The 22,284-nt window shown below is 61.2% G+C and overlaps 1 protein-coding gene across 1 annotated transcript in view; it reads left to right on the top strand.

The window, feature by feature from the left end:
* Atp2c2 (ATPase secretory pathway Ca2+ transporting 2) overlaps positions 1-18,628 on the top strand; it is a 48,776-nt gene extending 30,148 nt beyond the window's left edge. The window contains exons 12-27 of the mRNA XM_048792405.1: positions 4,229-4,375; positions 4,512-4,609; positions 5,460-5,561; positions 6,372-6,461; positions 8,625-8,726; positions 10,324-10,480; positions 11,404-11,574; positions 12,809-12,906; positions 12,984-13,034; positions 13,883-14,049; positions 14,614-14,682; positions 14,764-14,880; positions 15,672-15,819; positions 16,781-16,879; positions 17,065-17,206; positions 18,177-18,628. Coding sequence (XP_048648362.1) covers positions 4,229-4,375; positions 4,512-4,609; positions 5,460-5,561; positions 6,372-6,461; positions 8,625-8,726; positions 10,324-10,480; positions 11,404-11,574; positions 12,809-12,906; positions 12,984-13,034; positions 13,883-14,049; positions 14,614-14,682; positions 14,764-14,880; positions 15,672-15,819; positions 16,781-16,879; positions 17,065-17,206; positions 18,177-18,295 — 1,877 coding nt within the window. The 3' untranslated portion in view covers positions 18,296-18,628. The remainder of the gene's footprint in view (positions 1-4,228; positions 4,376-4,511; positions 4,610-5,459; positions 5,562-6,371; positions 6,462-8,624; positions 8,727-10,323; positions 10,481-11,403; positions 11,575-12,808; positions 12,907-12,983; positions 13,035-13,882; positions 14,050-14,613; positions 14,683-14,763; positions 14,881-15,671; positions 15,820-16,780; positions 16,880-17,064; positions 17,207-18,176) is intronic.
* Positions 18,629-22,284: the final 3,656 nt, after the last annotated feature.

The following is a 22,284-nucleotide window of genomic DNA, read 5'->3' as shown; positions in this document are numbered from 1 at the left end:
CTGGCGGGGAAGGGGCCTGGCGGCTGTTGCAACATGCTGACGGCTGGTGGTCGAGCTCCTCTTGTCCCCCTTTGCTCATGGGCTAAGAGTGGGACCCTGGCCCCCAGCCTCCATTGGGATTCTGCCTCTGCCACTGGCCAGCAAGGTGCCAGTCACAGTGGACAAGGGTGGGCACCCTGTGGCCTCCACGTCTGAACTTGATTACACCTGCAAGGACCCTGTTTCCACATAAGGCCACACTGGCCACGTTAGGAGTTAGGACCTGGATGTGTCACCCATAACAGCAGATGGGCTGGGGAAGGTGTGGGGAAGGGAGCAAGAGCCAGGGCACAGGGGACCCCCACGTGGAGGCGGAGAGGGAGAGGCTGCCGGGGGAGAGGCTGCAGGAAGTCAGGTCTAGGACCTTGGAGAAGCTAAAGGGGTGTCCCGGGTGGACTGGTGCTGGACATGGAGCCGAGCAGATGTGGTGCCCAGCCGTGCTCGTGCCCCCACAGCTGCCCAGGGGCCACTGTCTCCTGGAACAGAGTGGGTGAGGGTCTGGGCTCCACCCTTGCTCAGGGCTATTGAATCTAGGAGTGGAAGCAGGACTCGCAACCTCTGCACCCAGGCCCCAAGCCGTGCCCCATGACGCGCCCGGGCAGGGTAGAGCCCTCCCTCTCCCCGCTGTCCCTGCCCTGCCCTTGGCAGCCAGCGGCTCATTAATTTGCCCCCCAGACACTCGCTGAGCACCTGGGCTCTCTGTGTCCATCCCCCAAGTGCGGCCTGAGCTGCGGTCTCTGCCCTGTGGCCCTCAGGCCAGGGGGGAAAGTAAACGCACTGAGTTAAGTGCGCGTTGGTGCTGGTCACAGTCCAGCGTGAGCACTGCCCCAGGAGGAGACTGAAAGGGAGGAGGGGGAGTGACCCAGAGAGGTGGCCATGGATGGTTTCCATTTGGAGTCAAAGGCACGGGTTTGAGAGGGAGCCACTTAAGGAAGAGCAGGAAGGGCGAGTCAGGCTGGGAGAGGCACACGTGGAGGCTGGGTGGCGAGGACAGAGCTTGGCATCCGAGCACCTCCTGGAGGCAACTGCCCAGGCCCCGTGGTATCCCCAGGAGATGGCTGCGGTTAGGCAGCTCACGGCTCTCCAGCCCCTGACTCTGGGAGCCGGGGGCTGAGAGCCTGCAACCTCTCAGGGCAGGTGACACAGTGGCCAGGAGACCACCGAGCAGCGCGACTGTGATCAGGGCGAGAGCAGGGTTGAGTCACCCAAGCAGCAGGCTCAGGGGACACAGCTGCAGGCGCGGGAGGGGAAGGTCTGGGCCTCAAGGGCCCCTGGAGAAGGCAGAGCCTCAGACGCCAGGTGCTTAGACATCTCCCTGCAAGAAGGAGGCGTCCGGTCCTGACCTCACACACTGGCAAAGTTCTGTGAGCCGACCCAAAAGGTTTCTGTGTCCACCCCACCCCCAGAGCTGCCGGCCATTACTGGTCCCTTGACCTAAGGCTCCTTTCCAACTTGTTCACTGTCCCCCTTGATCCACGGTGAACTCACACTCGAGAGAAATCCGCTGCCTTCACCTCTGCTGTTGAAAGGTGGTGTCCCAGCCACTTGGGAGGCCAAGGCAGGAGGATGGCAAGTTCAAGCCAGCCCGAGCAACTCAGCAAGACCTGGCCTCAGAAGACAGAATGGGAGGGGTGGGCCTGCAGCCTAGTGACAGCCCTCGCCCTGCGGGGGTGGGGTGGGGGTGGGGGGGGCAGCGTTCAATTCCCAGTACTGCCAAAAAGAAAAAAATAGGATCATGCTTTCCAGTTTCTAGTGGCAGATTACAGTCACCTCAAACGTCAATCAGAGGTAGCAACCACAGAGAGGATTTTCCAAAATGGGTAAGATGAGAGAATTATACTTTATAAAAGTGTATCCTGATTCCTGTGCCCTGAATGACATTCAGGATGATCAGGAAGGTGCTTTTCCATGCCCCTTCTAACCTTTACAAGTGCGTGGATTATTTTTTTTATTACTGTGGACACGTCCAGAAGAAGTGCCCGTCACGACTCTCGGTACTTGTTTGCTTAGCTGGCCTTGCCAGCCTGTGCCATAAACCAGGGAAGCCGTCTCACGGTCCCCTTGGAAACCGGCACAGCCCCTTAGCCACCCACAGTCGTCTTGGTTTATATAACGTGTTCTTGAATGGCCCATTGTCCCCTGGTGAAAGGGCGCCATTCATGCACTGTGTTTGTTTAATTCCAAGATGCACGTCTCCTCCACCTCTAGCTCCTCTGAAGTCAGACCACTTCCTACAGGTCGTGTGATGAGGAGCACCAGTGCCAGTCATTCCTTGGCCGTGCCCCGGGCTTTCTTGGTGTGCCCAAGGCCCGTGCGTGGTTTGAGTTGAGTGAGCGTCCCCAGCCAGGCCGAGCCCCACCGTGTGAGGCCAGCGGGGTCCCTGCTCACGTTCACCCCGTCAGGAGACCCGGCGGAACCCCTCTGCGGGGTGTCTAGTGGTGCAGGGGGGAAACGGGCCGCCTGGGGGAGGCAGTCAGGAAGGGCGCTTTATTTGAACTGTTTTTATTATTATTATTATTATTATTATTATTATTATTATTTGTTACCAATGTTTGAAAATAGGGACTTTGCTGGTGTCGGGCCTCTCCTGGGAGGCCGAGCAACTCCGGTGTGGCTGGGCATGGCCGTGGTGGTTTGTTCTGGGCAGGGCCTAGGCTGTGGGGTTCCAGTGCTCAGCACCTCTCAGACTGGCCCTGGGCTCACTTCCTGAGGGCCTGGCCCCAGACTGGACGCCTCGGCCTGCTCTGGGGAGGCCTGCCCTCGGGAGTGTCTTGTGGGGTTCCTCAGGGTCCCCAGGGGAGAGACCTCAGCCCTTCCCCTGTTCTTCTGGCACTTGTCGGACAACAGATTCCCTGTCCCTCTGCCCCCAGGTAGTCTCTATAAACTGGGGTGAGTGGCTCCAAGTTGGCGTTCTCGCAGCGTCACTGAAGTCACACTTCGGCGGGCCCCGGTGGCAGCTGGCGGGAGGGTCTGCTCAGGCCCTCTGCTGAGACGCGGTCGGCTCTCCACCGACCCCACTTGCTGGAGTTTTCTCCCCTAGCGGCCACCCCTCTATCCTTGGAACCTTTCCTCATCACCCAGGGGGAACCCTGAGCCCTCTGTCCCTCCAGCCCCAGCAGCCAGCCCTGCCTCCCGGCTCTGGAGCGAGTCACCTGTCCTGAACATTCCCCCTGGTGGGCCGTGCCCCCGGGCTCCCACGGACCACCTGTTGGCGAGTCAGCCCAGGTGCCGTGGGCAGCAGAGTCTTTCCTGTCCCTGATGACCGTTTGGGTTGTCGTGCTTTGTTAAATTTTGTGGTTTAATCTTAAAGGGGAATTTCCAGCACACATCCAAGTAGAGAGCACAGCAGGGGAGCACCAGGCCCGCGGCTCCCAGTGGCGCCCCACTGCAGTCCTGCCTGTCCTGGGCCCCACCCAAGGGTTTAAAGCAGACCCCATGCCTGGCGCCATCTCTCCCCTCCTGGAGTGCGGAATGTGGGACCCTTTGGCCCCAATGTGGCAAAGCCTTGGCAACCCAAGCCAGAAAGGCCTCTCCTGTGGCCCTTCACCTGTGGACACACCCAAGGAGCCCAAGGGAGGGAACATCGAAGGGCCTCAGCCCCAAGTCACATTCCCAAGAGAGAGCATCTCATTGGCCCAGCCTGGGTCACATGTTCTCCTCTCATCCAATCAACCACTGCTCTGGGGGGGGTCACATTGTCCAGAGGAGTTAAAAAGAGCAGCCGCCCATAGTGGATCAGCTCGGTGGCAAAGCGTGTCCTGGTTTCTCGTGACTCGATTTCCTTCTCTACGTTCCTCACAGGAACTATCTAAGTCACTAGAATAATGAAAAATGAAACTCGAGTGACCCAGAGGGACCCTCATGCCCACTGCCACTTCCCACTTATTGCTAATTCTAGAATTTCTTTTCAAGGACCCAAAGACTTTTGTCCCTCTAATAAGTAAGAATGATTTAAATGCAAAAGCACTAAAAGACAGCCACAGATGCTAACTCCTACTAAGCTGGGGCTGCCTAGGAGGGGTCACTTCCCCAGCAGGTCTGCAGGGGGGGCCCAGGGCAGCAGGTGATGGACAGGAAGCGGGCACGCCCCAGGATTGCAGGTGGAGACTGGATGGGGACAAGCCTCGCTAGCTAAAGGCGTGCCCAGCCCCAGGGGACACACGTGGTCCCTGAGTCCACGTGAAGTGTGGCTCCTGGGACTGTCCATCCAGCCTGGCCGTGGCAGCCATTCCAGAGGGTCTGCCCATCGTTGTCATGGTGACACTGGTCCTGGGAGTGCTCCGGATGGCCAAGAAGCGGGTCATTGTGAGGAAGCTGCCCATCGTGGAGACGCTGGGTGAGGGCCCCTCTGGAGGGTTCCCTGTGGATCATGGAGCAGAGCTTTGGGTGGTGGCCGTTGGACCTCGGTGTTCACAGGCTCAGGGCTGCTGGCAGTGACCCTTCTTCTCCCTAAACCAATGTCTCTGTACCAGGCTGCTGCAACGTCATCTGTTCTGATAAGACGGGGACCTTGACAGCCAATGAAATGACAGTGACCCAGCTCGTCACATCCGATGGGCTCCACGCCGAGGTGAGTCCACCAGGGATTTGTGGGGCCAGAGGCCATGGTGCGCCCTGTGGCCCTGGCCTTCCTGGAGACGGCACATGGCCACTTCAGGAGCACAGTGAGGACAAGGGCCCTGGGTGTCCTGCAGCCCCAGGCTGATGTCAGGTGGCCTTCTTTATTTCTTAGTTGTTTTTTAATGATCACGTTTTGAAGTGTACCTAAGTATTTTGCAGGGCGGGGGGGACCAGGGCCTCAGGCATGCGAGGCAGGGGCTCCGTGCTGAGCGACCTCCCGGCCTCATCACGGATGTAAAGGCTAGAAGGCGCCCTCCTCCTCCCTGCGGGCCTGGCAGGACACGCCCGATTCTGCCTGCTCCTCGCTGCCAGGGGCTCGGCACGTCTCGAGTCCCCAGATCCACACCAAGGGTTCAGTAAATTAGGGCCCAAGGGCCAGTGGCTACTTTCGCCAACTGAGTTTCGCTGGCACACTCCACGTCCCTGTACAGAAGTGCCGCAGACGTGCCACGGTGGCTGCCTCCCCCCGTGGCAGGGGCATTGTCTTGGCAGAGGCCAGTGGGCAGCACAGACTGAGGACTTGCCCTCTGGCTCTGTGTGAAAGCACCTTCCACTGTTCTAGGTCAGAGTGCTCGTCCATGCTCCTGCTGGACGCTCTTGACCGTGGCTTCCCGGCCTGCAGCAGGCGCCCCAACACCCCTGCCGCAGCCCGCTCAGCCCCTGAGTGACAGGCATCCCACAGGGCTCCTCCTCCTGTGCAGGCTGATGTCCCCGGTGTGGACCCCAGGGGGAGACTGTGGGCTGCCCAGGGAGCTGGTGTGACTCTGGGTGGCATCCATGCTTCTGCTGTGCCCTGGCAGGTCAGCGGAGTCGGGTATAACGGCAAAGGGACCGTGTGTCTTCTACCTTCCAAGGAGGTCATCAAGGAGTTCTCCAACGTCTCCGTGGGGAAGCTGGTGGAGGTGAGTTGGGGCAGCGGGGTGCGATGCGCACAGACCCGGGGGCAGCGGAGCTGGACCTGCTGGTTCTTGGCACCGCTGGGCCACACCCAGGTTAGGCTGCCACGTTGGAAACAGAGGGCAGGGAACAGAGAGTCTCGGGACTGGCCGCTGGAGCGTGGACGAGCACTCTGACCAGCAGCGCCCCTGCTCAGGGTGCTGAGTGGCCACTGAGAATGAGCAGGCCACACACACGACTGTGGCCGTCACACCTGGCCGTCCTTTCTGTGGCTCCCTTCCCCTCTGCGTGGCGGTGCCCTCCACGGAGTCCCAGCCTCCTCCTCCATGAGGCTCAGGGAGCATCCTCCTGCTCAGGTCCTCAGGGTGCCACTTCATGATGACAAGGACAGTGTCTCAGCTCTGCAGATTGACAAACAGGCTCAGCGACACGGGACAGTGCCAGACCCACCCCGCCAGCCAGCCCTGGAGGGGAGCCGGGAGGCCTGGGCTCTTTCTAGTTTTGGTTTTCTAGATGGGTCTTAACTGAGGGCCACACAGCTCAGCGTCCGTGGGGTCAGTGTCCGTCTCTAAGGCTGCAGCCTTACCCCACCTGCCTCCCTGGCGTCCCAGACCCGGGCTTTGGGGAGCTGACACTCTGCCAGGCAGGAACTGCTCTGTCCCTTCTGAAGAGCCAGGTGCTGATTTGCTTGGAGGAACGGCTTGTCCCTGGGCAGCTCTGAGCGCAGGTCAGGCCTGCAGTGCCCGACGTCTCCTCCGTCCTGAGCGAGCCCAGGGCCCGGGAGCGGCTCCTGGTACTAAGTGCCGACATTCCAGGCAGGCTGTGTCGCCAACAACGCTGACATCAGGAAGAACACGGTGGTGGGCCAGCCCACAGAGGGCGCCTTGATCGCGCTGGCCATGAAGGTAGGGTCTGGCGGCCGCGGTCCTCTCCAGGAGCTGGGTGGGACAGGAGGACCTGCTCTGGCCCGGCTGGGGGGAAGTGCAGTAGCAGTGCTGACCGTGGAGGAGGGGGGCTTGGCAAGGGTGCTGTGTGGCCCTGGAGAGTTCTCCACGTCTCTAGCCCTCTGCCAGGGCTCCAGAAAGATCTCGAGCACCCCCACGGCCCAGACCCCTGTGGGTGTTGGGGAGACGGACAGAGGGACAGGACCCATCCGTGCGCCCATCACTGTTCTACTCACTGAGGCCCAACCAGCAGGGTCTGCCTCCTGTCCGTACACGTGATTGACAGCAGGTCCCTCCTTAGTTCTGGGCTCTGCAGAATGCTCCCCCTTCCATGCCCAGGGCCAGTTCCCAGGGTCTACACAGGTGGGGCAGGGTGGGCGGAGCTCCAGGGCAGTCAGTGTGTGGGCAGCTGTGCCCTGTACTTAGGGACCAATCAGCAGAAGTAGCAGCAAAACTAGAGGAGGATAGTGGGAAGGGGAGTGGGAGAGGCAGGGAGTTGTAAAGGACCAACGGAAGAGGCAGTGCCCCCCCAACACCCCGTCCTTCTCCAGGGCCAGCCAGGGCCATGGGTGCAGGAGCCCTCAGCTCCGCAGCCCTGCACATCCATGGACCCCTCTGTGTAGAAGGGAACTTTGTCTCTGATGGAGGTCTGATTGGACCCAGGTCAAGGTCAAGGTCAGGGTCAGGGTCAAAACCTGCTCAGGGTGCTCACCCAGCAAGGTCTGACTCCTTCTGCTTCCTGCCCATCCAGACGCTGTGCTCCGCTCCGCCTATGCTGTGGCCCCCGTCTGTCCTTCCTCCCACTGTCTGTCTCTGACATCACCAATGTCACCTTTAGTGTCCCCTTCCTTGGACACCTGTGCTGTTCTGTGCCTACCTGTCCACCTGTCCCTCCCTCCAGCAGGAGCCCTCTGCCTCCTCCGGGTCCACCTTCTGGAAGCCAGTGCAGAGTGGGAAGGAGGTGCCAATGGCCCTTAATGAGTCCCTGGACAGGCCAGCGAAGCACCCTCCCCACTCAAGACCCTGAGGTACCACCCTTCCTGTTTTCCTTCCAGTCCCAGGAGACAGTTCCTTTGGAACGCGTCGGGGGCATGGGACACATTCCCCTAAGTGGCTTCTCATGGTCCAGCAGGGAAGAGAGAACCCGGCCTCACTGTCCCGCTGGGGCCACACCCTGGCTCGGGGCCACACCCTGGCTCGAGTCCCCCCTCTCCTGCCAGCTTTCAGAATGTGCCTTCATGGCATGGGACTGAGCTCTGCGTGTAGCCTCAGCGGGCCCAGTGGCTCCAGGGTCAGGCCCTCACCTCCCCTAGATGAGTATCCTACGGTCACCAGGACAAAGTGCTACATACCGTCTGGCTTGAAGCCACGCAAACCTGTGGAGTCACAGTTCTGTGACCAGCGGTGGAAATCGGGGTGGGGCAGGGCCTGTTCTGCAGCCCCGCTGTGCCGGAGCCCAAGCATCCCCTGGCCACAGCTGCACCATCCAGGCTCTGACCCATGTCACACGTGACCTCCTGCGTGTCCCTCTCCTTACATCTGAGCCACCATATAAGCTGGTCTGAACTTGACAGCTGCAAAGCCTGCTTCCAAGGAGGCCACGTTCACGGGGTCTGGGATTAGGACTTCCCATCCCTCGACCCATACCACGTCCCTTCAAGGGTCTCTTTGGAAGCCCCTTTTCTAAACCCCTCCCCATCCCATTGAGTCCTGTGTGTGGCTGGAACTAGTTTGTGTTTGGGGAGGTTCAGGTATGGTTCCGAATAACTGACCCAAAGCCACCAGAGAGCACATGGGTGACAGGCCTGGCCTGGTGGGCTGCGGGCAGCAGGGCCACTTCTCTGACACAGGGACCCTTTCTGGGAATTTGCTGAACCTTCAAGTCCTGGCAGAGACCCTGAGCAGGTTTCCCGTGGGGACCAGGCAGAGACCATGGGTTCTGTCCGGGGACAGAAGAGAGACGTCTCTCTCTGGGTGGGACACTTGAGAACAAATGGCCACCTGGGAGCCCGCGAGCGTGATTCCTCCTCCTGAGATGGCTGAATGAATGACTGAAATGAGCCAAGCTTTGCATCAAGACCAGCTTAGAATGACACCCTGAAATGTCCCATTTTGTGATCTTAGATGGACTTGAGTGACATTAAAGATTCCTACATAAGAAGAAAGGAGATCCCCTTCAGTTCAGAGCAGAAGTGGATGGCGGTGAGGTGCAGCCGCAAGAACGAGGTGAGCCGCGGCTCTGCTCCTGTGCTCGCTTCCCCTGCTCCAAAATAAGGCCACTCAGTGCAGGTGTCAAGGGGACGTCGGTGGCAGCCACGGCACTGACCCACCTGGGGCCTCTTCCGGGCTCCTCAGCTGCAGCAGCAGCTGCCCGCTGCCCATCGACCTCAGCCTCACCTGGGAATCTGTTAGGAATGCAGAGTCCCAGGCTCCGCACCAACCTCCCGCGTCAGGAACCCCAGGCACGGGACCAGGGACCGAGTTCCCTGGGGATGTGGCTGCCCTGGGCTGTGACTGGAGCGGCCCCAGAGGCACCTGCTCTCACCCCCAGAGCTGAGTGTCCGGCTCACACTTACACACGCAGGTGCACCCCGCTGCTGTGCAGGCTGCAGGCAGCAACTGGGGCGCGTGCCCAGACGGCAAGGCTCCCCGGGCTCCGCAGCTGAGCTTCCGTTCATTTATTTATTCATTTTTGCCACTGTAGGTTTCCTGTGGCTTTTCAGGTTGTCTTCACCAAAAAGAGTTTTTTAGAGAAAAAAAATGTCCCCCTTCCCCTCCTGCCCTCCGCCCTCCTCTCTTCCCTCTGGCTCTGGGTGGCTCGGTCAGCACGTGCCTGACACTTGCCTCATGGGGACACACCTGCAGATCTTGAATGCTTCAGAAAGGCCATGAGTGGATTTCCTTTATACCTTCTAATTCTTTTTTTATTTCACTTTGGAACCAGGTTTTGGACTCAGGGCACTCGGCCACTGAGCCTCATCCCAGCTCTTTTTTTGCATTTTATTTAGAGACAGGGCCTCACTGAGTTGCTTAGTGCCTTGCTGTGGCTGAGGCTGGCTTGGAACTCCCGATCCTCCTGCCTCGGCCTCCGCCTTCTAACTGCTGCCCCCAGATACAATGGTAACAAGTTCCAGTGGGAAAATATGAAACACAGAAATGTGACGAAATGAAATGAAAGCTCCTTCCCCTTCTGCCCTTCCCTCCAGACCCTCTGTCCCCCAAGGCGGTGTCCCTCACCGCATGGCCGGGCTGCTCCAGGTTCTAAGACGCCGTCAGCACAGGTGCAGGTTGCAGTGGCTGCCACTGTCTCCCCCTGAGCCCTCCCAGTGCCGCGTCCCGGGAGCCCTCTACACCGCTCAGCGTGTAGTCCCGCACCGTGAGCCAGGCGGGCACTGTGCCGGTGCTGGGGACACAATGCGGACCGGCCCTGCCCACGTGGGCTGCATGTGTGTGAGGCGGATCCTAATAAGCGGGGTCTCCGTTCTCTGGGGCCCCCCGGGGTCCCCCTCGGGTATAGCGGGGAGCAGACTAGACAGGCGCAGCCCTCGGAGACAGCCGCCACCCCGCGCTGGCTGGGGGCTTCACCAGCGAAACACGCAGGAGGCTGTGACGGGGACAGGGGGACCTGTCGTGGAACAGGGTGGCTGTCCTCGCTCCAGCACGCGGATTCCAAACCCCGCCCGGGGTCCCGTGTCAGCCGTCGGGGGATCCACAGTGGCAGCTCCCCGAGAGTGTCCTGCATGTCTCTGGACCCTCGGGCTCACGGCGGCGGCCCCTCTGTCCCCAGGCGCCCACTGACAGCGGGCTCCGTGGTCTCTTCCAGGACGGGGACGACGTCTACTTCATGAAGGGGGCCTTCGAGGAGGTGATGCGCTCCTGCACCACGTACAACAGCGGGGGCCTCCCGCTGCCCCTGACGCCCCAGCAGCGCGCCTTCTGCCTGCAGGAAGAGAAGAGGATGGGGTCGCTGGGCCTGCGGGGTCAGTGCCAGGCCAGCCGGGCCATCAGCTTGCACGTGGCCTTGATGCGGGAGGCACAGGGCCGGGCTTGCCACCGGTCATCCGCCAGAGTGGCCGGCAGGCTGCGTGCTTGCGGCAGCCCAGCAGCTTGGGGTCCGGGCAGGTGAAGACGGAAGCCGGGGCTTCTCAGCCGCGCAGGCGCCCTCACGGGGCAAAGGCCGCCCCTTGCTGCTCAGGTGGAGGACAACGCCTGCCAGCTGCCCCGCCACCTCTGTGGGGAAGCCGGGCCTCCAGCTCCCCAGGGCCTCTGGCTCCCAGGGCCCGGCACACAGTCCGTCTCACGGCTGCCCGTGGTTTTCTGGGCCAGAGCCGCTGCCTCCCTGGGGCTGAGGATGAAAGCCTGGTTCCCTCTGTGTCATTGGTCACCTCTCCCTTTTCAGGGGGTTTGAAAATGCTCAGAAACACTTGCATCCTGTGGGGGAGGAGAGATGCTGGGCTCCCTCTCAGCTCCTGTCACCTCAGTGTCCCCTTTGGGGACATAGGTTGTAAATCGTGGCCAGCCTGCTGACCAGTGCCCCAGGCAGAGCTGCCACAGTGGACGGGCACCACTGGGGACTCCGCTGTGTTGGCACCGCCATCCAGGCTCTGGAACCCGGCGGGATGGGGCCCGCAGACACCTGCAGGGCTCTCTGGGGGCCACGCTTGCTGGCGGGGTCAGGATCCTAGGCCACAAGTGCTCACAAGTGTCACTTTCTGCCACTTGTCTTGTGCCGGGCACTCCCCCGCCCAGGCCCAAGACCCCGGGAGAGCTCTGCTTCTCCTTGGAGTCCAGCACTTGTGCCCAAGCCCCTTGCAGACAGGATCTGGACCCATGGGGGGCTGGCGGGGACTAAGAACAGTCCCCGCGGGCCCTGTGACTCCTCTTGGTCTTGGTCCCTCCGCAGTGCTGGCCCTGGCCTCTGGGCCCGAGCTTGGGAGGCTGACGTTTCTGGGTCTCGTGGGCATCATTGACCCCCCGCGGGCTGGTGTGAAGGAAGCCGTTGAGGTGCTCTTGGAGTCCGGGGTGTCCGTGAAGATGATCACGGGAGACGCCCTGGAGACGGCCCTGGCGATCGGTAAGGGCGGGTGGGCAGAAAGGGCCACAGCCCCTCAGTCCTCAGGGCACCTGGCCACACCCTCCTCCCAGGGCTGAGCAAAGACTGAGAGGGCCAGGTGAGGCTGGGTGGCCAGCTCCTGTCCCGCACGCAGCGGGCCCTGGGTTCAACCGCCAGCACCTCAAACAAAGCTGGGTGTAGTGGCCCACATCTGTGATCCCAGCAATCTGGGAGACTGAGGCAGGAGGATTGTACGTTTGAGGCCAACCTGGGCTACTTAGCGAGACCCTCAGCAACTTGGAGACACCTTGTCTCAAAATAAAAAGGGCGGGGGACGGGCGGGAGTTGTAGCTCAGCGCTAGAGCGCTTACCTCCTACGGGTGAGGCACTGGGTTCGATTCCCAGCACCAGGTACAAATAAGCAAATAAAATAAAGGCCGTCCACAACTAAAAGCAGAAAAGGTGTGGGGGAAGAGGGCTGGGGCGGGGCTCAGCTGGTGGAGTGTTTGCCTGGTATGCACAAGGCCCTGGCTACAATCCCAGCTCCACAAAGAAAGAAAAAAAGGGGTTGGGGGAGCTGAGATGGGGCTCAATCCCTCCCCCCAAAAAAGAATCTGAGATTCCCTGACCAGTGCCCTACTGCTCCACCTTCCAAGGTGTGTCTGTTTGCAAAATATCAGCAGGCTTTCCAAAAGGGGTCCTCATGGAAAGTGAGGACCAACCGTGTTGCGATTGCCCGTGTCCATGAAGTGATGTGACTTCACCTGGCAGGCAGCATCATGCACAAGGGACAGTTTCCATCTGGCTTCTGGCACTAGCTGTGTACCCTTGGCAAATCACTGAACCACTCTGACCCTCAGTCTCCTCCTCCTATTCTAGTGACTACTGTTGTGAGTGTCGTCACACGTTGGCTTTCCCCCCATTCTGTCCCGAGGCAGTCTAGTGTGTGAAAGGATCACAGACTTTTGAGTCAGAACCATTTCAGGTCCTAGTGTTACCCCTTATTGGCTGTGTGACCTGGAAGAACTCACCTCTGTTTCCCCTCTTTAAAGTGGGGAGAATCAGGCCTGCTGCCCGTCAGTCCTGGGGTGGAACTGAGATCAGGAACGTAGCAGCTGCTCAGCACACGGTGTCCATTGTGGTTTTATTGTCATTCCACACTCAAGTAGGAAGTGACATAGGGGACATGGAATGACAGGCGGGGGTGGGCCACCATCGGGGCCTGTGTGGTCCTCAGTGCGGATTCTCCCTGAAGGAAGAAGCATCGGCCTGTGCAACGGGAAGCTGAGAGCCATGTCTGGGGAGGAGGTGGCAGGCACAGAGCAGCGTGCGCTGGCGGCCTGCGTCGGGCAGGTGGGCTATCCTGGGCACGGCCGGGCGGGGGCGTCGGGAGCCCCAGGTTGGTGACTCTCCTCACTTTGCGGGTGCAGGTGTCCGTGTTCTTCAGGACCAGCCCCCAGCACAAGCTCAAGATCATAAAGGTAAGCGGTGCCCAGACGGTGGCGCCTGGGGCTCGCTGGTCCCTTGAGCGACAGTCCAGTGTGGACGGCCCTGTCTCCAGCTGTGGCTCCACGTCACCCAGTGCCCAGGCCACCGCACCGAGTGCTGCCACGTGGCCACGTTTAGCTGCATGGGTTCTGGGGAATGTCCCCTCTGCAGGGCAGGCACAAGCCCAGATGACAGCCAGGGACCCTTTTAGGAAATGGAAATGGGACTGGGGGCCGCTGGTCACCAACAGGGGAAAGAGGATCATCGGGAGCTGGGCGTGGCGGGGCAGGGCGGGGCAGGAGCCGGGCCTGACAGCTGCCCCTCCGCGTGGCTCTCCTTAATGTACTCCACGTCTTGGTTTCTCTTGTGGAACGGGGCACTGTTGATGTCATCGCTCCTGTCCCACAGCAAGGTCCTGAGGAAAAGGCTGTCATTTTAGGATCCAGTGGGTCCCGGAAGTGCTCCTGTCCTCCCCGCACAGGGCTTGAGACCTGCTCCTGAGCTCTTTGGTGCTTTTTTCTTTCATGTTACTTTGGGGCTGGTTGAGTTCTTTTGGGTATTTTTGATGTCACTTGCATAATCTCTAGTTATTCCTCAAAAAAAAAAAAATCTATATACTGGGCACATCATGGTTTTAGGGCACAGATTCCTCATCTGCTAGTGTCCTGTTGCTGTGACAAAGTACCTGAGAGAAAACGTTTACAAAGGAGGAAAGGTTTGTGTTGCTCCAGTGTCCCCCAGCCAGGGGCTCTGCAGCCACACATAGCCCACAAGGCCAGGCCAGGAGGAGGTGCTGGAGGGGACCTCTGGCTGCAGCCTCCAGCGCCTGCTCTTCCCCAAGGCTCTGCAGGAGTCGGGGGCAATTGTGGCCATGACGGGGGACGGTGTGAACGACGCGGTGGCCCTCAAGTCTGCAGACATTGGCATCGCTATGGGGCAGACGGGGACTGACGTCAGCAAAGAGGCCGCCACCATGATCCTGGTGGACGACAACTTCTCCACCATCATGTGAGCGGTTCGCCGGCAGGTCATCGGTGGCCAGAGCTGGGGTGACCAGCCCCCCCCCCCGGGACCTGCTGCAGTGAGAGATGGGGCGGGGCAGGGGTTCTGCTGAGGAGGGGTCCAAGGAGTCCCCAGAGAGCTGCCTCCTGAGACTCGGCCCAGACTCTGGCACGTGTCCCCAGGCGCCTCTCAAAGCAGGGTCCTGGGGCGGTGGCAGCGCCATTCCATAAAAGTGGGATTGAGCCCAGGCAGAGCCTTTTGCAGATTCAGGAAGGTCCCCTCATGCCGTCTCCTGTGGTCCTGTCTCGGACGGCCAGTTGCTGTGGCCTTTAAGTACTGCAGGGTCTTAGCCAAGGAGTGGCCCAGGCTCAGCCAGACAGTAATTGGAGGCGTTGAGTGTACCTCGTGAACAGAGGGCTGCAGGGCCTCGGGCAGGTACCCAGAGGCTGGTGAACACGGTTAGGGCAACAGTGTGTCCCCAGAGTACCTGCAGGGCCGCCCGCCTGCTCACCAGCACTGCGCGAGGCCAGGCCTGCAGGACCGCTCTGCCCACACCGTCCCTCCCCACAGGAGCGCCGTGGAGGAAGGCAAGGCCATCTTCCACAACATCAAGAACTTCGTCCGGTTCCAGCTGAGCACGTGAGTGGGGCCCGCAGTCCCGCGGCCCGGGCACCTGTCCGCGGGGTGGCGCTGACGGCTGCGTCTGTGATGTGCCCGCAGGAGCATCTCGGCCCTGAGCCTGCTCACCCTCTCCACCGTGTTCAACCTGCCCAGTCCCCTCAACGCCATGCAGATCCTGTGGGTCAACATCATCATGGACGGGCCACCCGCACAGAGGTGAGCGGACAGTGGGGCCGGGCCCACCCCCAGGCCTGCAGCAGGGACGAAGGCCTAGCCCCCACCCGAGGAGGCCAGAGAACCACCTGCTTTGAGGGGGACGGAGCTGGGCAGGGCTGGGCGGTGACACAACTTCAGAGGTGGGGCTGGGTTTGGTCCTGGCTGTCCCCCGGCTGCTGGCACGGGGCAGGCATCCCACGGGGGCTCATGCGCCACTGGCTGTGTGTAGACAGGCGCGGGGGAAAGACGGGTTGGGGTTGGCACCCTGCTGAGCGGCACACCAGGTGGTGTCCCAGGCAGACCTGTCCTATGTGACCAGCAGCACAGCCTGAGGGAGGGAGGGCCCAGCTCACCCCTCGGCCCTGGAGCCGCCTCTTCTACAAGTGCCCTTGGCCAGCCACGGCGGGGTGAGCCCCCATCCTGCCGGTTGGTAGCAGAAGTCGAGTCTCTTGGGACTGAGGGGCCCTGCAGTGGGCAGAGCTGGGCCCCGCTTCTCACAGCCCCTCCAGAGGGCCCCCCGGAGCTGGGACTTGCCTAAAGACTAGGAAAGACCAGGTCACTGAGATCACCGCGTGGTGGGAAGGCGGGCACTCGTGCCATCACCCACTGGGTGGGCTGCCCTTGCTATCTCGAGGACAGGCAGAGGTGGCCAGGGGCGAGGGGGCATGGGGAAGGCCGGGAGATCCTGGCGGGCACTGCAGCAGGTTGGCAGCCTGACTTGGGCCTGTGTCTGTGCCGAGGTCCTCCTCTGTTTCTGGTGCACATCAGAGTGTCCCTTGTCTTGGCAACAGCTTGGGGGTAGAGCCCGTGGACAGGGACATGCTGAGGCAGCCCCCACGGAACGTCAGGGACACAATCCTGAGCCGAGCCCTCATCCTGAAGACCCTCCTGTCCGCTGCCACCATCATCAGCGGGACCCTGTTCGTCTTCTGGAAAGAGGTGAGTCACGTGCCCCATCGGCTGACGCTGGGGTTGGACGGTCCCTGCCCGGTCAGGGGAGAGACGCGTAGGCAGATGGAGAACTTGGGGCCACCAGAAGGATCAGGGACACGCAACACAGGGAAGGGTGGCCCAGGAGCGGGGAGGAGCTACCGCCTGCCGGGAGGGCACAGGCCAGTGGGTGGGCGCCCAGCCAGGCGGCAGCCGGGCGTCAACCGATGGAGGCTGACAACAGACGCAGGTTCTCTCCTCGAGGGGACATAGCCCCCACGGCTTTTGTTGTCACCAGGAAGCAACTGGGGACCTAGAGCGTCCTCCTGTCTTACCTTCCACGACATCTCGTCATGGTCACTTGTCATGGCCTGCCGGGGCAGGGCCCGGCTGGGTCCTACAGTGGCAAGGCTGGGCAGTGAGGCCGGGAATCCATTTGGCCTCCAACTTGAGGTCCTCCTGCCTCGGCCTCCTGAGTCACTAGGATTACAGGCGTGTGCCACCGTGCCCGTCCCTCTGGGTTGGGAGGGCCAGGGAGAGTCCCATGTAGGAGGGGGAGGTAGAGGCGAGAGATGCCCGGAAATCTGTGCCCACGATGCTGCGTGGCAGAGCTGGGGAGGTTTCTGCGTCCACCCTGGGGGCCTCAAAGGCCATGATTTCCTCTGCGGCCAGCTGTCCTCCTTCCTTGGAGGCAACGGCTTTTCGCGGGTAGCTAGCTTGTCTACCTCCTGGAAGGAGGCAGCACTGCCCCCTAGAGGGCTCACGGCACACCCAGAGCCAGGTCCTCACTCAGTGGCCGCACTCAGCTGTGGTCAGAAGATGCGTCTGCAGCTCCCATCGTGGAGCTCGGGGCCAGAGGCGGTGGCTGGCCAGGGCCTGGTCTGTGGCAGAGGCTCTGTTCTGGGCTCCCAGGTGAGGATGGCGCACTGAGGACCCGCGGCCTCACCGGCCCTGCCTGTGCGTGTTCCAGATCCCGGACGACGGGGCCAGCACCCCGCGCACCACCACCATGACCTTCACGTGCTTCGTGTTTTTCGACCTCTTCAACGCCCTGACCTGCCGCTCCCAGGTATGACAGTGGCTACACCCTGCGTCCTCCTGACAGGCAAAGGCTCAGCAGAGCTGCCGCCAGCCTCCTCCCTGCAGGGTCACCTCTGAGCCCCAGTCTGTCCAGGCCTCAGGCGGCTCAGAGCAGGTGGCGCTGGGCAGCGCTGCCCTACTGTGAGGTGCCCACGCGCAGCCTCCTCCCCGCAGACCAAGCTGATTCTGGAGATCGGCTTCCTCAGGAACCGCATGTTCCTCTACTCGGTCCTCGGGTCTCTCCTGGGGCAGCTGGCCGTGATCTACGTCCCGCCCCTGCAGAGGGTCTTCCAGACGGAGAACCTGGGAGCGCTGGGTGAGTGCGGGACTTGAGGAGAGGTCACTAACAGGCTGGAGGTGCTGCCCCCCGCCCCTGCCAGGCAAGGGCCCGAGGGCTTGTGGGTGGTGCGCCTCGAGATGCCGAAGCCCCACACATGGCGGCAGGCGGGCAGCTGCTCTGCCCTGGACCTGGGCAGGAGGGAGGCATCAAGGGGACGCAGAGGACACAGGAGGCTCAGGAAGAGGCCCCTTCGCCAGGAGTAGGGCCTGGGAGGGGGTCCACATCCGGCCCTTAGGGCAGGAGGACCAGCCACATGAGGCCCCCAGCTGCAGTGGGCAGGACTGTCTGAGCTCAGCCCTTGATGTCCCCTCAGCTGGGGGGCGTGGCCTGGACCCCAAGCCTTCTGTGACTTTGACATTTCTAGAGACCAGAAGCTGGGCCACCCTACGGTTCTTGCTAAAACAGACCTGATTTAGTGACATGGAGCCCCTGAGACACCTGGTATGGGACCCAGGACTCCCATGTCCCCAGCCAGGCTGGCAGGGGGAGGGAACAGTCCCTCACCCCAGCAAGGAAGGGTTGTGCGGGGGTCACCTGAAGGGCAGCAGTGTCCAGAGGGCTCGTCCCCTCTCCCTCCTGGTTCAGTCTTGTCCTGGCCAGTCCCCCCGAGGAGCAGAGGGCTGGTCCCCAGGGCTGACACAGGGCGGCCTGTGGCTTGTCCCTGCTCAGGAGGGACCTGCGATGGCCGGTGAGGGCAGGGGAGGGACGGTGCCTGTCCTCCACCAGCACCCATGGGGGTCACCAGCGGGCACCGTGCAGGGCAGGGGACAGGCAGAAGAGAAGGAGCCCCGGACGCGGTTTCTAGCAAAGGCCTCCCCCGGTGGGAAGAGGGTCTGCCTGCCAAATTCCACAGGGAGCCGTGCCTCGCCCTAGACGGGGCCAGGGACCTGCTCGGGGTGGGAGGTGACCTCAGCGCGGCCCTGACCCCTCTGCCGCCTCCCCGCAGACCTGCTGTTCCTGACGGGCCTGGCCTCGTCCGTCTTCCTTCTGTCGGAGCTCGCCAAGCTCTGGGAGACGTGCTGCTCCCCAGCCAGGAGAGCCGGGGCGCACCGAGAGGACGTGTGAGCCGCCACCCGAGGGCGTCCCTGCGCCATCTGTGCTCGGAGCCGTGGCCCTGGCACAGCGTGGACTTCAGAGGGAGGCTTCCAGGGCGGCGCAGCTGCAGGCGTGGACTGTCCTCTGGGGAGACCTGGAGGAGGCCGTGGCTGCTCTCTGGAGGCTGCTTCTGCCGTCCTCCCCCTGCGGGGCTCTGGGACGCACGGGAGGGGCCGCATTTATTTATTAAATCACCTGGTTTTTATCAACTGTGTCTCTGCCTGTTCATGCCACAGCTTGAGGCCACGCAGCCCAACTGGTGACACTCGGGGCCCTTCCAGAGGCGGCCAAGGGTGTCCACACTGCCCGTCCTCTGAGGCTGCAGCTGACGGCTTGGGGTATTTTTATGAAGTGCGAGGAGGAGCCTGAATTATTTTGGTTTCAATTCCAGCACCAAAGCAAAAGGCTGAAGCATGATTTACATAAGTCTCATTAAAGGCGCCCAGAGCACCTCGCTCACCTGCAGCGCTGGACACGGCCGGACCAGGCGAACAACGCTGCGGACAGGGGCACCTCTGCAAACCCCTTAGTTTCACATTCCTTGTTAATAATTCTAGGAAGAAAACCACAGATGCTAAAACCAAAAGCTCTTTATAGATTCAGCCTCTGCAGACCAGCTGTCCAACCCGGGCACACGGGGGCTTCCATCCTGGGAAAAGCCACAGGAGACAGCTCCGCGGACGCCAGCACAGAGCTGAGGTCAGAAGGAGGAGGTGTCACTGTTCTTAATGCCCTAGAGGTACTTCTGTACAGGGGGCAGGGACAGGGCTCGGCCCCGGGAGAGTGGGCAAGTGTCCCTAGTTCTAGGCATGCTGTGACGGTGTCAGACTCCAGGAGACGCCGCAGAGTGTCAAGAACAGCAGCTGGGGACTCACTAGCAAGGTACGTCTCAGGTCCCCCAGGCATACCGATCAGCCCGGGAACGGAACCCCACACTGGAGACACCTCCAGGACTCGGGTGACAGTCATTGGACAGAATTGCTCCATGACGTCACTAGGATGAAGCTGTGTACAAAAGAGCTTTCCTGTGTTCAAACGGCACCTGTTAGGAGAAATGTCCATTCACAGCTCCAGGAATGACCACGGAGATTTACCTAGCAGGCCCCGGGTTCCTGCTGTTGGACACCAGAGCTCAGTTAGCCAGGTCAGCCTGAAACGTCCATTAACGCGGGCAGCTACCTCAAGAACACCACCACCAGCCTTCAGAAGTGGTCACGGTGCCTCCGAAGTGCAGAGAAAAATAAGAAGCAAACACACCAGAAGGTTCCAGAAGACGGCCGGAGGGGGGTGGCTCTGCCTTATCTCCTTATCATGAGACTCCAGCTACCAAGATGAAAGAGACCTCAACTCAGAAATGCAGGCCATGAGCCCGTGGCCTTTCAAGTCAGCGGGGACAAGGTGTACCACTTCCTATAAAGCCTGCTGGGCTTGTTCTGGGGTGAGACGAGGCCACGTTCTAGGACACATTCGGAAGGGACTCGAGCTTAGACACAACGACATGGAGCAGAAGGACGAGTCTTGACTTCCTCAGGGAGGAGAGATCTCCCAAGCAGACTACCCCAGAACGCCTCAGAGACGCTGCCCAAGGCGACGTGAAACAAGGCCACGGGGTGGACAGACGGAGGACGCGTGCCGTGCAGGCCAGGTGCTCTTGGCTTTCTCCACCGAAGCACCTTGAAGTCACCAAGGAAAGACCGGCCTCCCGAAGCGCAGCTCCTGAAGGGTGGAGCCGCTGCAGGCCCAGGAGAGATTTCAGAAGCAGAGGGACGAGAGCTGTCACCACGGCGGCGTCGCCGCGCAGGTGCAAACTGTCCCCTGCACATTAGGTCTAAAGTGAGTTCAGGAGGGTGATCCACTTGTCAACATCTAAATAATGGAAAGGATACGCCCCTGACCCACTCTGCAGCTCCTGCGGGCTCACCTCGGCCCAGCCCCACCAAGACGCACAACGGGCCCTCACTGCGCCTTTGGCCCTAGCAAAACACTGTGTGCTGTGGGTCAGAGTGACCGGGGACAACAGGTGGAGAAGGTGGGGACACGGAGCAGGGCTGTCAGAGACACGAGGATGAGGGTCGGTCAGTGGGTGAGTTCTGCTCGGGTGTGGCTCCCCTGGAGGACCATCGGGGGTCGGCTGGGCCGGAGGGCTCACTGCCGAGACGCGTCCCTCCGGGTGCACATGTGACTTTGTACGCATGCGGCTTTTTCATAAGAAAAAAATTGCTTTACCTCTTCCTTCTAGCACTTTCTGGGCTGTGCTTGGTCCTCAGGTGCAGGGAGACCCCCAGCCTTTACCAACCGAGTTCTTGCTCGGATTCGTGCTGGCCTTTCATCTCTGTGACCGAAAGACCTGACAAGGACCTCGTCCCGGAGGAAACGTACTCTGCTCACGGTCTCAGAGGTTCAGTCCGTGGTCGGCCGACTCCATCGCTCTGGGCTCGAGGTGAGGCCCGGCATCACGCAGAAGGCCATGGTGAAGGGGCAGCCGGCAGGCAGAGAGCACGCAGCGCAGGGAGGCCGGGGTACTGCAGTCCCCAGGCACCTGCCCCGTGACCTGCTCCCTCCCGCCAGGCCCCACCGCCTCCGGTTACCACCCACTCATCCTCAAACCATGAGTCCCTCAAACAGACTGACCCACTGAGGGGTACGGTCTCACCACCTCTCACTCACCTCTAAGCCTTCCCACACTGTCCCACATGAGCTTTGGGGGACACCTCAAACCCTAACATTTCTTATCTGTTAAAACAAGATCACGAGTTTCTCAGACCCAGGTGTGATTAGGCCTGTCACCCTGCTGACACCCCAACCCCTTGGTGTGCTGAGAAGATGGGGACAAAGGTGTGTGAGCACAAAGAGGCTGCCCTGCACCATCTTGGGAGGCTGTCCCCCACCACCCCAGAGGCTGCCGTGCCCCCACACTCCCAGTGCCCCCCTTGTTGGTGTAGGGGTGCTGCCTTGGAAGTGGCTGTATCTCCACCTGTCACCTGGGGAGGAAGAGCACAACGTCAAGCAGCCAGCGGGTGCACGGGTGGCAGCCCCCTGACACCAACGACAAAGGAAATCAGTGCACATCCGTGTGACCTGGGAGGTATTTAATTGCACTTTTTTTAAAAAATCCAAAACGAGGGGACCACTGGGGACCTAGCTCTTGGGATCCATGGTAGGGAGGGCACCTGTGTCTTATCCGGAAGACCACGTAATGCCCACAAGCCCTGAGAGCTGGCTTCCTGGGAAGAGGACCGACAGTGAGCAAGTCCCTGGGCCCGCTGCAGCCTCTGTGCACCAAGCGGCTTTGTGAGGGGACCCACGAGGCCCTGCCTGGTCGGGGTGGGGCTCGGCAGAAGGCCCGCCCGGCCTCTGGGGGAAACCAGGAATCCCCAAAACAAGGCAGCTGGGTCAGTATGGCTTCTAATCCAGGGAAGTATGGGACAAGGGCCACAGTGCAGCAGCTCTGCCCAAGACAAAAGGGACAGTCAGACTCGGAGCTCATGGCTCCTGGCAGGAGGAGGGTCCTCAGCAGCACCCACTCCCCAGACGTCAGAGGAGAGGCGGCGGATGTGCGTGGAGGCGCAGCCCACCCAGGTGGCCCTCAGCATCTGGGAATCCCTGGGGTTCAGGGCGAGTCTGCATCTCCCCCCCCCCCGTTCCCCGGGGGAGAACCCCCAGGCCAGGAGTGACTCTGAGGGCTGTGATGGTGGCTAGCGGCTCGGCCCCCAGCAGCCCTGGATGTCACTCGCCACTGACTTTCAGGGTGGGCTGCTTGCATCTATCAAGCAAGCTCCAGGCTCAGGACCCCCAAGCGTCCCCCACATTTGAGTTGGCAACAGAGCTGCTACTTCATGCCCGTGAGCCCCCATCTGCTCACGATTCAGGTCTGTAAAAGAGCCAAGAAAGGCAGACGCAGACCCTGACACGCACACAGTGGGGACCACAGCGCTGCAGCGCCCCCCTCTCCCCCCTCC

This window comes from Marmota marmota, unplaced genomic scaffold, assembly GCF_001458135.2.
Source record: "Marmota marmota marmota unplaced genomic scaffold, marMar, whole genome shotgun sequence".
In the NCBI taxonomy this organism is placed as follows: domain Eukaryota; kingdom Metazoa; phylum Chordata; class Mammalia; order Rodentia; family Sciuridae; genus Marmota; species Marmota marmota.
This window is presented reverse-complemented; position numbering and strand designations above follow the sequence as displayed.